General features: G+C 42.0%; 1 protein-coding gene across 3 annotated transcripts in view; it reads left to right on the top strand.

Annotated features, from left to right (window-relative positions):
- The window catches only part of ZRANB3 (zinc finger RANBP2-type containing 3), a 209619-nt gene that overhangs the window by 190138 nt on the left and 5349 nt on the right, over positions 1 to 14132 (top strand). For all 3 annotated transcript variants that reach the window (XM_031451316.2, XM_010984029.3, XM_031451317.2), the window contains 4 exons: positions 1352 to 1453; positions 2636 to 2778; positions 9863 to 9973; positions 11173 to 11575. In XM_031451316.2, coding sequence (XP_031307176.2) covers positions 1352 to 1453; positions 2636 to 2778; positions 9863 to 9973; positions 11173 to 11575 — 759 coding nt within the window. The remainder of the gene's footprint in view (positions 1 to 1351; positions 1454 to 2635; positions 2779 to 9862; positions 9974 to 11172; positions 11576 to 14132) is intronic.

The raw sequence follows: 14132 nt of genomic DNA, 5'->3' as shown, positions 1-14132 counted from the left end.
CTAACTGAAGGTCAGAAGATATTGCTAGAAGATTTAGGAGAGGGCTAGGAGCGTGAGTACCAGAAGCCCCAAGCAGCCTTCATCGCGGGACCACCATCCAGAATGAAGCAGGCGGTGCACAGCGCTTCTCTTGAAGGCTAGGACTGTGGTCCACCAGGTGGAACCTCTAGACTTGGGGGAGCACCATGGACCCCGTGCTCACCTAGAGACAGATCCAAGTGCCTGAGCCTCCCTTTCCCCGATGTGGGGGCAGTTCCAGCCCCTGCTTCTCTGACCATCACAAGATGAAGGTCAGGAAGCCAGAAGGCAAACACCAGGCAGAGCACACACAGGAATTCAGAAGCCCTTAAACTCTTTAAACATTTCACTCAGCACAGTGAAGACTCTGCAGTGGATCATCTGATCAGTGTTTCCCCCTCTGGGTGGAGATCGGAGAGACCCTGCAAAGTCGTGGCAGAGGGTGGGGTGTGTCTCCCACCAAGTACATACTGTGACAGCCTCCCCGAGCCACACTCCGGCTTTGCGGCCCAGCCTGTGCAGCCCTGGCTGCCTGGCTTCCTCTCAAGAGTGCCAAGTGCATTTTTACGACTCTTGTAAATACTTGTAAGTCCCCTTACCATAAAATACTTCTCAGTCAGTTTTTGAAACATCAGACACAAAGCAGATGAAATGTCAACAGGGTTTTTCACAGCTACAGGAGCATTCAGATGAAAGCTTTCCTTTTTCCCTTAGGAGAGCTGAAATAAAATCTAGAAGCAGAAATGTGGGTAAAAACCCTCGTTCACTGCCGGAAGGAACACCCCCTTAAAAGGAAGAGCAGAAACAGATGTTTAGCATCCTATGTCGTGTTAATAGTAAATGCAGAGTTTAGAATAACAGTTACGTATCTAAACTCTTAAATCAATACGTAGGTACTCTTCAAATGTTTTTTTCCAGAGTGATTGTGGGAGCTGTAACCTTTCTGTTTAGCTGAGAGAATTAGATAGAATATGGGTTCAACTCTTGTTTATACAGGAGATTTCCATGTACAGAGATTCTTCTTTCTCTTTATAAAAGAAACACTTCATGTTTAAACCTCGTGTGTAACTGACCACACCCCTCTCCGCGGTATTGTTTACCCTTAAGTCTGAATGCAGTGGGACCCTCAGGGCAGTGGAGCGCCTGGCCCTTGTCCTCCACGCAGCATCTTTCCTGGGAGCTGTGTGCATAGAAGCTGGTCTGGAAGGTGCTGCCTCAGTTTCTCTTTGGGGAGACTGGGCATTTTATGCCAGAAGAGAATTCTTTGCTTTTAAAATAACTATCAGTGCCTACAGACAAAGTGGATTAATAATGTCTTCCTAATCTCTGTCAGGATGGAAACCAGATGAACTGTAATTTTATTCCTTTGGATATAAAATTAGACCTTTGGGAAGATTTACCAGCAAGCTTTCAGCTGAAACAAAATCGCTCCCTGGTAAGAATGGTCCTGTGCATTTGCTTTAAGTGAACGTTTGTTGAGTAATTTTAATGACCATTTTTGAGTTTCATAAAAGCAGAGAACTTTGTGGCCTGCTGCAGAGTCAAATCACTGGTTGCATTTTAATCAGCCCAGGCGGGGCCTATGAATTACCCTGGTGCTAAGAATAAACGTGAAATCTGTTTCCTTGGCGAATGATCACACCTAGGGTTGCTGTTTCTGCGGATAGAATCATCCTCACATCATTTAATTCCTCATTCACAGGATTAGCAGCTGTGATGTTTGTATCTGACAGAATCACATTGTATCTTTGTAGGTTAAGTTCTAACACTGACAGGTTCTGAGAGCAGGGATGACACCATGTTGGGTGACTCTTGATTTGAGGTTGGAAGCACTGTGTGCAGCCGCGGGCCAGGACCCTGCTGGGGAGGCCTTCATTCCGATCTGTGGTTTTCTTCTCTCCACCGTTAAGGAGGGTCAGTATGTGCAGGGGCCGACCCAGCATGCAGGACACCACTTTTTACAGGAAAATAGTGATTATGTTTTTGCCTGTTTAGTGGAAAGGAAACATTGCCCGTGGTCGGCTGCACTTGTCTTAAAGGAACAGTAGCCGTGAACTTTTTTTTTTGGTATCATCTTATCCCAATTCTCAAGTTGCCAGAAAATAGCCAATTACGTATCACTGACTAATAAGAGTAATGGTCACCCTTGTGAAGTGTCCCGATTTTGTTACGGATGGATTTATCCTGTGATAGTTCAGGCGGTCAAGTACATTTGATGCTCAGATGTTGCGCTGTCACTCTGTCACCTACAAGGCCTGCTGTCCCCAAGGCCAGCTTTGCCTCGGCCACTGGTGGGTCTGTGCTTCCAACAGCCAGGCCGCTTTTGGTCGCAACGAGCACCTTATTGCTGTCAGCCACTCAGGACATGTACTGAGTGTCCTGAAATGTGCTTTTCGAGCGCCTTTGCCTTGAAAGAGACCTCTGCAGAACTGGCCGTAGACTTCACAGTAAAGATAGGAGAACTGCAGCAAATTGTAGAAAGCCTTAAACCGTGGAGCTCAAAGCCTGTGGGGGGATATAATAACACATCAGTTTTCCGACATTATAAGTAGTCTCACTTTCAAAGGAAGGTATCTGGTGAGCTGTACACTCTTTTCATTATCTCATTTTCTGCCAGATTTTGAGGTTCGTTCGAGAATGGAGTAGTCTAACTGCCATGAAGCAAAGGATAATCAGGAGAAGCGGGCAGCTGTTCCGCAGCCCAGTTCTTGCTTTGGAAGAACTCACAAAGCAGCAGACGAAACAAAACAGTACCAAAAGGTATGACTTGTCTTTCTTTCTTTCTTTTGTATTTTGTTACGTGTCACAGTTATTTCTACAAGAGGGGTCTGAGGCATTTTATGTAACCACTAATGAAATCCTGATGAGTTAAGAGAAAATTATACATAAAATGACAGCTCATTTTAGAGCAACATAATTGGGTATTTTGTGAATTTGAGCAAATCTGCTAGACAAGAGCAAGTTGTCTGCATCTTGTTCACCGTGAGTCCCACTCTTTGGGGGAGGGAGGTGAGTCACGGGGTGGTGTGACCTGTGACCCGCCCAGCCTGGGGACTGTTGAACAGCGGGAAGACACTTCCCCGGTCCACCGACAGAACCTGCCTCAGGCCTGGCTGCCCTGCACTCCCGGGGCGTGAATCTTGGGTGCCACGCAGCAGGGGAGCTGCTTCCGTTTGAGGTACGGCCACCCAGGTAGCGGGAGGTAACTTACCGGGCTTGTGGGTGGAAACAAAGTAATACGGAAGGTTACTGTCCCACACTTGGAACAGTTTTGCCTTTATCCCTGCAAGTCCCTTTCTAACCTCTGTAACACTCGCTCTCCTTTCTCGGCATCAAAACCATCTTTTTGCCTCACTCGAATATCGCCTAATGTGATCTTGAATCCCCATTCTCTGTGGACTCTATTTTAGCAATAAGCAGGGTCTCAGGGAAAGCAGTCAGCCACTCTCTAGTCTGACTCTTTTGCAAAGCACCAAACCAAACAGCAGCATTGGCAGAAAGAGCCCCTTCCATTAGCTCTCTGGCTGTCCCCGTATACGTGGCATCTCTCTTCATCTTCACAGGCCATTATATCATGATCTCCAGCCTTTTCTAGGCACACAGGGGGAAAAAATCATCAGCTACATGAGGGCGTGCGGCTGATGAAATAAATTATATCCCCATAGAGTGATAATCTCTTCAGCTGTTTCCAATATGGCTTGGTATATTTGTACATGAGAATAAGGAACGATGTTGGTGATCAATTGTTAAGAGTGAAAATAAGTATCAAAGAAAAAGATGGAGACACAAATATATGTAATTGCTGTTACTGACATAGGCAGTGTCTGGAAGGATACCTTAGAAACTTGTATCAGAGGTTTTTCTAGGACATGGTTCTTGACTGGGGGTAATTGCTTCCCTGGGTGGCACTCTTGGGAGACAGTGTTAGCTTGTTACGATTTGGGGACACAGCTGGGAACCTCTGGTGGGCAGAGGCCTGGGGTACTGCTCAAACCCTACAGTGAACAGGACCACCCTCCCAAACAAAGACTTCTCTATTTTAATATATCAAGAGTGCCACGGTTGAGAAATTTTGCTGTAGACCATACAATTAGGGGGTTTGTGGCAATAGTAGGACCTTTATAGATTATGCCTGGAGTACAAACTCATGTGACTAAGAACAAAGCAGGAACCGTAAATGCATGAATGAGGTCAGGCGTGGAACTAGAAAAGAGCAGGGTAGCGGGTGGAGCTGTGACAAATTAGAAAACGCATAACCATCTAATGCCCCTCAAGTTCAGATTTAAAAATAAAACACTGTATGAGTCAAAGGAAGCCCTTTGACTAGTTGGATTTATCCTTGAGCTGCCCGTTTTGGCCTCGTGCCTCAGCCCTTCTATACTTGTTGAATTTCCCCATAAGCGTGTATTGTTTTATATAAAAAATGCATTAAAATGTGTGTATTTATACACACACACACAGATATAACAAAAATTGTGATGCCTGTTTTATTCTTCTCAATACTTCTTCCAGTCCTCTCCTTTTCCTCATTTTTACAGCCACGGTCTTAGCTGAAGTTCTGGTCTTTACACAATCATAATTCCCTTCTTAACTGAACTTACAGCCCACTGCAGCCATTTCTAGATGTGTCCCCTTGTTTTTTCTCCATCAGACACGGAAGAACCACCTGAGAAAGAGGGCTGATCAGGTGTAAAAGCAAAACTCATAAAATTGATGCAAACCCAAGTCAGACACCCAGTGTTATTTATAAAATTATATGTAGGTGTTTATTACAGATAAAACGTGTGTTAACAAGCAGCAGACTAAATAATCAGATGTGTCCTTTTAAGAGCTCACTCTGGCGGCAGGTGGAAGATTAGACTGAGAGCAGGACTCAAAGTGGGGAGACAAGTCGCATTGCCTTCCTCTGGTTGCCATTACAAATGACCACAAATTTAATAGCTTAAAACAACAGGAATTTATTATCTCACCATTCTGTAAGTCAGAAGTCTGAGTTGGCTCTACTGGTTTCTCTGCTCTGGATTTTATAAGGCTGGCTGGGTTCTTACTGATAGTCTGGGAAGAATCTGTTTCCACACTCATTCAGGTTGTTGGCAGAATTCAGTTCCTGGTGGTTGTAGGATTTGGTTTCCTTGTTGGCTATCGGCTAGGGGGCCACTCTCAACTTCCAGAGACTTCTTTCTAGTTCTAGCACATGGGCCTTACCTCTCAGGATCAGCAATGGTATGTCCGTCCTTCACATGCTTAGAATTGCTCCCTATCTTAGGTCAGCTGATTAATAACCTGAATTAACATCTGCACGGTCCCTTTACAATGTTACCTAGATGGGTGATCAGTTGAATACCAGGAGACAGGAATCCTAGGGGGATATCTTTAATTTTTTTTATTTATTTTTTATTATTTTTATTGAAGTACAGTCAGTTACAATGTGTCAGTTTCTGGTAGTGTACAGCATAATGTCCCAGTCATGCATATATATGCATATATTTGTTTTCATATTCTTTTTCATTAAAGGTTATTACAAGATATTGAATATAGGTCCCTTTGCCATACAGAAGAAATTTGTTTTTTTATCTATTTTTATATATAGTGGTTAACATTTGTAAATCTCAAACTCCCAAATTTATCCCTTCCCACCCGCTTCCTCTGGTAAGCATAAGATTATTTACTATGTCTGTGAGTCTGTTTCTGTTTTGTAGATGAGTTGATTAGTGTCCTCTTTTTTCTTTTTTTTTTTTTTTAGATTGCACATATGAGTGATATCATATGGTATTTTTCTTTCTCTTTCGGGCTTATTTCACTTAGAATGATGATTTCCAGGTCCATCCATGTTGCTGTAAAAGGCACTATTTTATTATTTCTTTTTTATCATTGAGTAGTATTCTATTGTATAAATATACCACAACTTCTTTAAATAGTCATCTCTCAATGGACATTTAGGTTACTTCCATATGTTGGCTACTGTATATAGTGCTGCTGTGAACATTGGGGTGCATGTATCTTTTTGAATTAAGGTTCCCTCCGGATATATGCCTAGGAGTGGAATTGCTGGGTCATATGATAAGTCTGTTTTGCCTTTTTTGAGGAATTGCCGTACTGGTTTCCATAATGGCTGCACCAAACTGCATTCTCACTGGTAGTGTAGGAGGGGTCCCTTTTCTCCACAGCCTCTCCAGCATTTATCATTTGTGGACTTTTGAATGTTGGCCATTCTGACTGGTGGGAGATGATACTTCATTATAGTTTTGATGTGCAATTCTGTGATAATTAGTGATATTGAGCATTTTTCATGTGCCCACTGGCCATTTGTATGTCCAAATTGATTGTTTAAGTCTTCTGCCCATTTTTGGATTGGGGTTTTTTTGTTGTTGTTATTAAGTTGTATGAGCTGTTTCGATATTCTGGAAATTACACCTTTGTCAGTTGCATCATTTGCACATATCTTCTCCCATTCCAGAGGTCTAGGGAGGTATCTTTAAAATTCTGCCTACCACAGAAGTTAAAAGACTGTTAGAGTAGACCTGGAAAAAAGATGACTTACACTGAGGCATTAGAAATGGGAATGGAGGAAGGAGAAGGAAGGGAGGTGTTAAGGACGTGGGTGTAGGGACCTTGGTCACTGATGAGACAGGTAGAGAGAGGGGGACTCCAGGGAAACTGACTTAGCAGAACCATGAGAATGAAACCAGTGCACCTGCAGGGGGGATACGTTGTGGAAGCAGGCTGTTTCTGGCTGTAGATCCCAGTAAGTCTCAGTAAATTGGAGTAACTCTCTCTCTCCGAAAGCAGGTGTGAGTGATGGGGCAGCAAAACAGCACTGATTGGAAGTCTGTATAAGGAGCATTTAGACACTGGGCACCTTTCCCACCCACCGTCCTACCAGTTTGCTTTCTAGAAAAACTGCCAGAGAGGCACCGGTCTCAGAAACACTGGGCTCAGTGGAGATAAAGCGAGAGGGGTTAATTTTGGAAACTGACACTCAATCCCCAGATCCCTTTCTTGGCTCCGCGGCCATTACCCACAGGAGATCTCTGAAAAGATGGAATAACCTCAGAATAAAGACACACAGATACTAATTTTCAGGAATTCCCCCCTCAAAAGAATGGCTAGATCTCCAACATGATTGTCCTCCAATGACATCCACCAGTTTGCAGGCCCTGTCCAAGCTCACCAAGCTTTTGAGCAGCTCACTCTTAAATGTGAATAGAAGCCAAGATCACCAGCCATTGTACTGATTCCTACATGAGTTGGTACTTGTCAGCGGGCAGGTCTGATTCACCTGGGACCCTGTGGGTTCAGAATGCCAGCTCTGTCCTCTCGCCACAGCTGATCTCTGACGCAAGTCCCCGAGCCAGAGCCCAGCACTGTTCTCACTGGGGGGGCCACTTTCCAACTTACTCCTCTTTTATTAGCCGTCGTCCTCTGCCATCCCCATCCAGGAATTACTTTAGTAGACAACATTCTTCCTTCCCTATTTGTCAAAATTGGGATTTGCCATAATCCTTTTGAGAGTTCATATCCTGACATGAGCTTCTTAGCAAACCTCAATGGAAAATTAAATATTGGTAACTCACAACTACATTTGAAAAGTTGACAACAACCTGCTTTGGGGTCAATTGATCTGTTTCTTGTGGTTTCCAAAAAACTGTGCTTAAACCTCTCATAGGAAAGCAAGAGGTTATTTTTGGTTCTTAAATCTCTATATAGATTTCTCAGCATCTTTTAAAGTTACTGAATTAAGTTTCTAAGCTTTTAAACATTAAATAATACCTGAGGCAAGGCTTAATATCCCAGGCCCCTCAAAGCTAGGAAGCTTTTGAGTTCATTTAGAATCTGCCGGAATACTCCAGCAAAATGCTTTTGTCAAGGGAATAAAATGGTTGAAGAAATGGGGGTTGAGGGGAGTTTAGGAACTAAAAGGGCAAGTTAAAGAATTCACTGTGATTCTTTTTTGCTTTAAGAAAGAGTAGTAGAAATGCAAACGTGAAAAGATAGTCATCCTTACTCTTAATAGGTGAAATGCAAATTTAAAGTGATGACAAGACACCTGTCACTGTTAGCAGAGATGTTTTTAACTGACATACATTGTGCCAGTGAAAGTGTGAGAAAATAGGGACTCTCATCCATTGCTGGTGGATCTATGAAGCGATACCAACCCAAAGGAGAGCAATGTGTCAAAAATCTATCCAAATTTAGACCCCCACGACCTTTGACGAAGCAGTTCCACTTCTGGGGATTTATTCTGTGGATACTTCTTGGGGAGAAAATAAGGACATCTAGGAGAGGGGTGTTTGTTACAGCATCGTTTGTGGTAGCGGAGACTGGGACAGCCTTAACGGGCGTTAATCAGAGACCAGTTAGATGTATTATATGGTTTGTTGAAATAATGAAATAATATGCAACTATTAAAAAAATAGGGCAATCGTATGCATGCTGATACGGAAAGCTCTCTGAGATGTGTTTTTATGCAGAAAGAACAAGGTAAAGGTCAGTGTGTATATTATGCTACCATTTATTGTTAAAAATAAGTGTAATAGGGAGTGACTGCTAATGACTACGGGTTCCTTTTTGGGGTGATAAAAATGTTCTGGAATTAGGTGATGGGTGTACATCCTTGTGCATATACTAAAATGCACTGAATTGTAAGCTTTAAAATGGTAAATTTTGTGGTATGTGAATTGTATGTCCATAAAAATACAAAGATAAATAAATAAAAGGTATACACCTATACACAGAAAAAATAACCTGTTTCTAAAAGGATGTACTGAAAACTGGCAACAGAGGTAGCTTGGGAAAGGGGGAGAAGAAAAAAAAAAGGGATGGGAACGGAAGGGAAACTTACTCCAGCATTAGAATTTTGAAATATGTGCATGTATCACCTAATCAAAAATTAATAAGATAGCTTATTAAAAAAAAGGAAGCCTGTTCCTCATTAATCTACTTTAATAACATAAAAGCAAATTTCTAAAATTTTACCTACAATTGCACAATTCCATTGTGATTTAGTTTCATTGTCAGGCTACCAAATGAAGTATTTGAGAATATGAAGAAATGCATGTTTAAACTAATTTTTTAAAAAAACTACAATAGGTATAAACTATTAGAGAAACTGGGCCATGCTAATTAGAAGGAATTAATTGGGTAATTGCATTTCACCTACTTGAATTCCCCCGTCACCTTTAATTGGAATAACTTTCCTCTTTACTTCCAGTCCCTAAACCATTATGCGGGATTGATAGTGTTGTGTGATAAGGTTCTGAATCCCACATCAAGAGTGGCTTTAAGTGGAAGAGTCCATAAACCCTGTATGAGCTGGTAATAACGGAAACAACCTTGAGATTATAGATGTGACTGAACCTAGTTAACTAAAAAGAGAATCACTTTGCCCGAATACGCTGACGCACTATTGTAACTGATTAAGGCGATTTGAGGAGCCTTGAAGAAGAGGCCAAGAGGGAAGTGAAAATGCAGTTAGAGATTTTCTGCACAGCTTGGCAAGCAGTTTACGCTATCAGCGGTGCAGATATTTGATCATTTCTTACTCCTACACCCACTCCTTCTTCCCCCTATGTGAAAATTGGTCCAAGGGATACTGAATGACTCTTGACTTTCCCAGAAAAACAAGTCTTGAGAAAACTGATTTGGAACAAAGAGATGTGTTTCCCACACGTGGAGACCATTGTAGAGGGAGAAAATTCCATTCCCTAACCTAAGTGTTAGCACCGTGAAAAGACTTGTATTTTGCTTTTTCCCCTATTGCTTTTGCAAGGAACAAATGTGAACGTGAAATTGAGAAACTCTCATAGGAGAGAGAGGAAATCTCCTTCACATGTAATTGTTTTAGATACATAACCAGAGAAGATGTTGCTGCAGCCTCGATGGACAAGGTGAAGACTGACGGGGGCCGTGTCCGTCTGATCACAAAGGAGGCCGGGCCCCGGGACTCTGCTACAAAGTAAGGTGGCTTCTACTTGTCAGGCAGAGTAGCACAAAGACGATGCTTTTACATTTATGCATTTGTATTTGCAATAATACTTTACTTCTGTGTGGCCATGTTACAGGTGACAAAAAGCTTTTACAATATAATAGCTCTTCTCTCCTCCTGGCAACCCTGTGAGGCACGTGGTGTCCTCACCTTAGAAATCGGAGGTCAGGAAGGACCCTGAGACCAGGTGGATCAAGTGACCGGCCCTAGGCCACTGGATGCTGGAAGAACCAAGGTTGAATCTGGGCTCTACCCCCCAATCTTGAGTCCTTTCTATCATAAAAAGTTTTTCTTTTAACCCTTCTAACAAACAGCCATGGAAGAAGAGCCAAGTGGCTATTGTAATTCCCGTGTAGGACTTTTCAACATAATTGAGTAATGGACCTTTTCCTTTTATTCTAACAAATATTTCATTTCTAATTTTAATTCTGTCAACTCTGAGTTTACCTGGAGGAGGCACGTCTTTATTAATAGCAGGTCTCCTGTTCAAATTCCTATCAACACTGTTAGTGCCCTGGCTCTGTCACTTCATGGATGTGAATGATCTGTTTCCTAAAGGCCAGCAGAAGCTGGACGAGTGTGCACGGAACTGGCCTCTCGGTCCTAATGATGTGTGTGACCCAACACATTTACAGAGCAGGGCAGCCACTGACTTTGGCCGGGCTTTTCCACGAGCCTGTAGAAGCATTTTCTAACTTCTCATTTTCCATCTTCTCCAGACGTCTCAAAGTCTGATTGTGTAATTTGAAGACATCTAAGTTCCCAAGAGAGGCAGCGTATTTGTATTCAAATTAATTTCGGGGGGGGGTGTGGAAATCATTAGGTCTATTTACTTGTTTATTATTAGGTTTTTTTTTAATGGAGGTGCTGGGGATTGAACCCAAGACCTTGTGCATGCTAAGCATGCACTCTAACCCTTGAGCTATATACCCCCACCCCCTCAAATTGATACTTGTGTGTGTGTGAACACACCATGCTTTCTTTTACTTGGCAGGGGATATAGAATGCTGCCTGTAACTATTTCATTTCCACAATGAATCACAGAATCTGTTGTCCCTGTTTACTGTTTATCAAGACAGAAACTTTGAAGACCTTTAAATGAAGTAATGATTATATAGAATAGAGTAAGCCTTCATTAGTTACCTATTCAGTGTTTTGCTCTGTTCCAGGGAATTGCTGGAAGATGGAGCCTGTGTCCCACTTCTAAGTCCCTGCGCAGCCCGAGCGGATCTCACTGTGAAGCCTCCTACATCCAAAGGCTATTTGCAAGCTGTGGATGATGAAGGAAACCCACTTTGCCTTCACTGTCAGCAACCCACTTTCCAAACTAAGCAAGAGCGTAAAGCAAATGCTTGGGATTCACGGTTTTGCTCTCTGAAATGTCAGGAGGAGTTTTGGATTCGATCTAATAACAGTTACCTGCGAGCCAAAGTATTTGAAATCGAGCATGGCGTGTGTCAGCTATGTAATCTGAATGCACACGAACTCTTTTTACATCTGAGAGATGCCCCTAAAAGTCAGAGGAAGAATCTTCTGGATATTACCTGGACCTCAAAGCTCCCATTAGAACAGGTAAATTATAATCATGTGATTGACAGAAGGCAGCCTTGCCCTGAGTGATAAATATTGACTAACTTTCTTTCAACTTTTTAAGATGGAAATTATCAAGTACATATACAGAAGTACAGAGAATAATTACCGCATATACCCATCACCCAGCTGTCACAGTTACCAGCACTTTGCCATTCATTTTCATCTGTCCCTCACCTCGCTTCTTATTCTCTCCTGGAATTATTTTAAAGCAAATTCCAGACAGCATTTCTTTCACCCCTAGACACTTTCAGTATGTAGCTCTCACAAAGACTGTATTCCTTGCCACCTCCTTGCTCTCTTTTAAATGTAACCCCAATCTCCACTAGCACACCCAACACAATTTTATAATTCCACAATTATAAGTCCACATTTGGGTTCTCAGCTTGTCTCAAAAAAGTTCTTTACCATTGCTTTCTTCACATTAGGATCAAAATCTGACCCACACTCTGCATTTGGTCAGTACGCCTCATGTTCCAGTTAATCTATAATATCACCCCATCCTTTTTTTTTTTTTCTTAATCCATTGATTGTTAAAGAAACTGAAGCATTTGCTTGTAGGATTTCCCACATTCTGGATTTGTCGCCCTGATTTCCTGAATAATGCGTGTAAGAGCTAGAGGTTTAATTAGATTCTGATTAGATTATTTTGGGAAAAGTCCGAACAGATGGTACATTGCATTGAGAGGCGCTTATGGTCTGGTTGTTCCACCTTTCATGATGCTAATGACAAGGGGCAAACAGATAACCCCCAAAATGTAGTTCATTACGATGAGAAGGAAACTTGTATATGTTCATCCCCTTGTAAAATGTCATATGTGGCAAAATACTATTCTTAACACAGCAGTTGCAGTATTCACTTTAACTCCCAAAATTCAGTTGGATTTCCAGTGTTGTGATCTAAACAGTTTTAAATTCCAAATAGGAGCAAAATGTGTAATTTTGTAGTAAGCTTAATTTCAAAGAATCACCCTCTGTCTACTAAAATATTGGATAAATTCCAGCCAGGTAGTCAAATCTTGTATTTTTATTTACCTAGTATTGTTGAATTATGACAGAATTAATCAGCTTTTCTGTAAAAATGAATCAGACTTTGAGAGCTAGGAACATACACTAGTCCCCAAATGTTATCCAGAGATCCTGAAAGCCCCTTGGGTCTAACTGGTGAGGGACATGGTACACCCTTCCCCGAGGTGTTAGCTAGACTCCGGTTACTATCTATCTGCTGCCTCCATGTGGAGACACACGATGAAATGACTCAAGGACATCTTGGAAGCGGTCTGTCCAGGAATGTGGAAGAAACACAGTATCCACCTAAACCAGAAGTGCTCAAGGGGTAAGGAGCACCACAGGGCCCAGAGGGGGGTGCCCAGTGGGAGAGGGAGTGGTTCTATCATGAGGTGAGTTTAGGATGTTGAAGACTGGCCCTTAGTGATGTATCATGGAATTACTGGGAAGAATAAAGAAGCCCCTTCTAGCTCCTAGAGTCTGTCAGAGTGGAGACTCCCCGGTGCAAAAGATTTGGTTACAAAGATAGAACCAAAATGGATTTTTCCTACGAATATGCCATTTGTCTGATGCACAAGACAGCCATATGAAGTTGCTCCTAACAGTGCCAGCCTCTAAAAATTGGTATGTATCTTTCTAACAGAAGTTGGGAAGTTGAGTATAGAAGAGAGAGTCCGTCTGTATTAAAGTCCTGGTGGACAAAGTTTACTGCTTCAATCTGCTGCCTCTTGGGGCTGCTCTTTGGCCAGACGCTGTAGTTAAGGTCCTCGTGCTGTCCGTGGGCATGACCACTTTCTTAAAGCGCTTAGAGCTATGTCACGGGTTCCCACGGCCAGCAGCCACGAAGTTGATTGTATCTTCCTTGGTCTTGAACAAGGAAGTAAAAACAGCTGCACTGCTGTGGTTCGTGCTGGTTTTACTACCTCACAGAAAATGCTAAAACATGCCCGTTTTAATGTAGGTCATCACTGGTTAAATATAAAGTGTGTATACAGGGACTGGCCTGAATAGTGGCCGCTTTAAGTAAACATCCTTGTTTATTCCAGATATGCAAGTTACAGAGGTTTGTTCTAGAAGTTTGATTCCAGTCCATGTAACTTGGGAGGTTCCCAGGTAATTAATAGCATAAAAGTTCTGGATGATAGCTATTAATAGTAAACTGTCATGGTATAGAAACAAATGCATTCAGGTCAACAAACAGTATTTGAGTCAGTAATATTCAGAAGTTTTCCTTTTCTAGTGTGTTCTTAATTTTTCCCAGTTTTATTTTAGTGACTATACAAAGTATCTCAAAAGCACAAAAGCAGCTGATTTTCCAGTCTGTCAGGAGTCTTGGTATTCTATACTTTGCTTGTAATTTTTTTAAAAATGGGTTAGGTAAGGGAAAAAAAAAACCTCCTTTTTCAAAAACATTTTATTGCTTTCAAATTGCTAGCCTAGAGGGTTTTTCCTACTTACAATAAAAGCTATAAAAAAAACCCATCCTAATGTATTTTTCCCTCTGATTTTGCTGTATAAACATGATTGCACA

This window comes from Camelus dromedarius, chromosome 4 (genome assembly GCF_036321535.1).
Source record: "Camelus dromedarius isolate mCamDro1 chromosome 4, mCamDro1.pat, whole genome shotgun sequence".
In the NCBI taxonomy this organism is placed as follows: Eukaryota; Metazoa; Chordata; class Mammalia; order Artiodactyla; family Camelidae; genus Camelus; species Camelus dromedarius.
The sequence above is the reverse complement of the archived record's forward strand: the minus strand, read 5'-3'. Positions and strand labels throughout refer to the sequence as shown.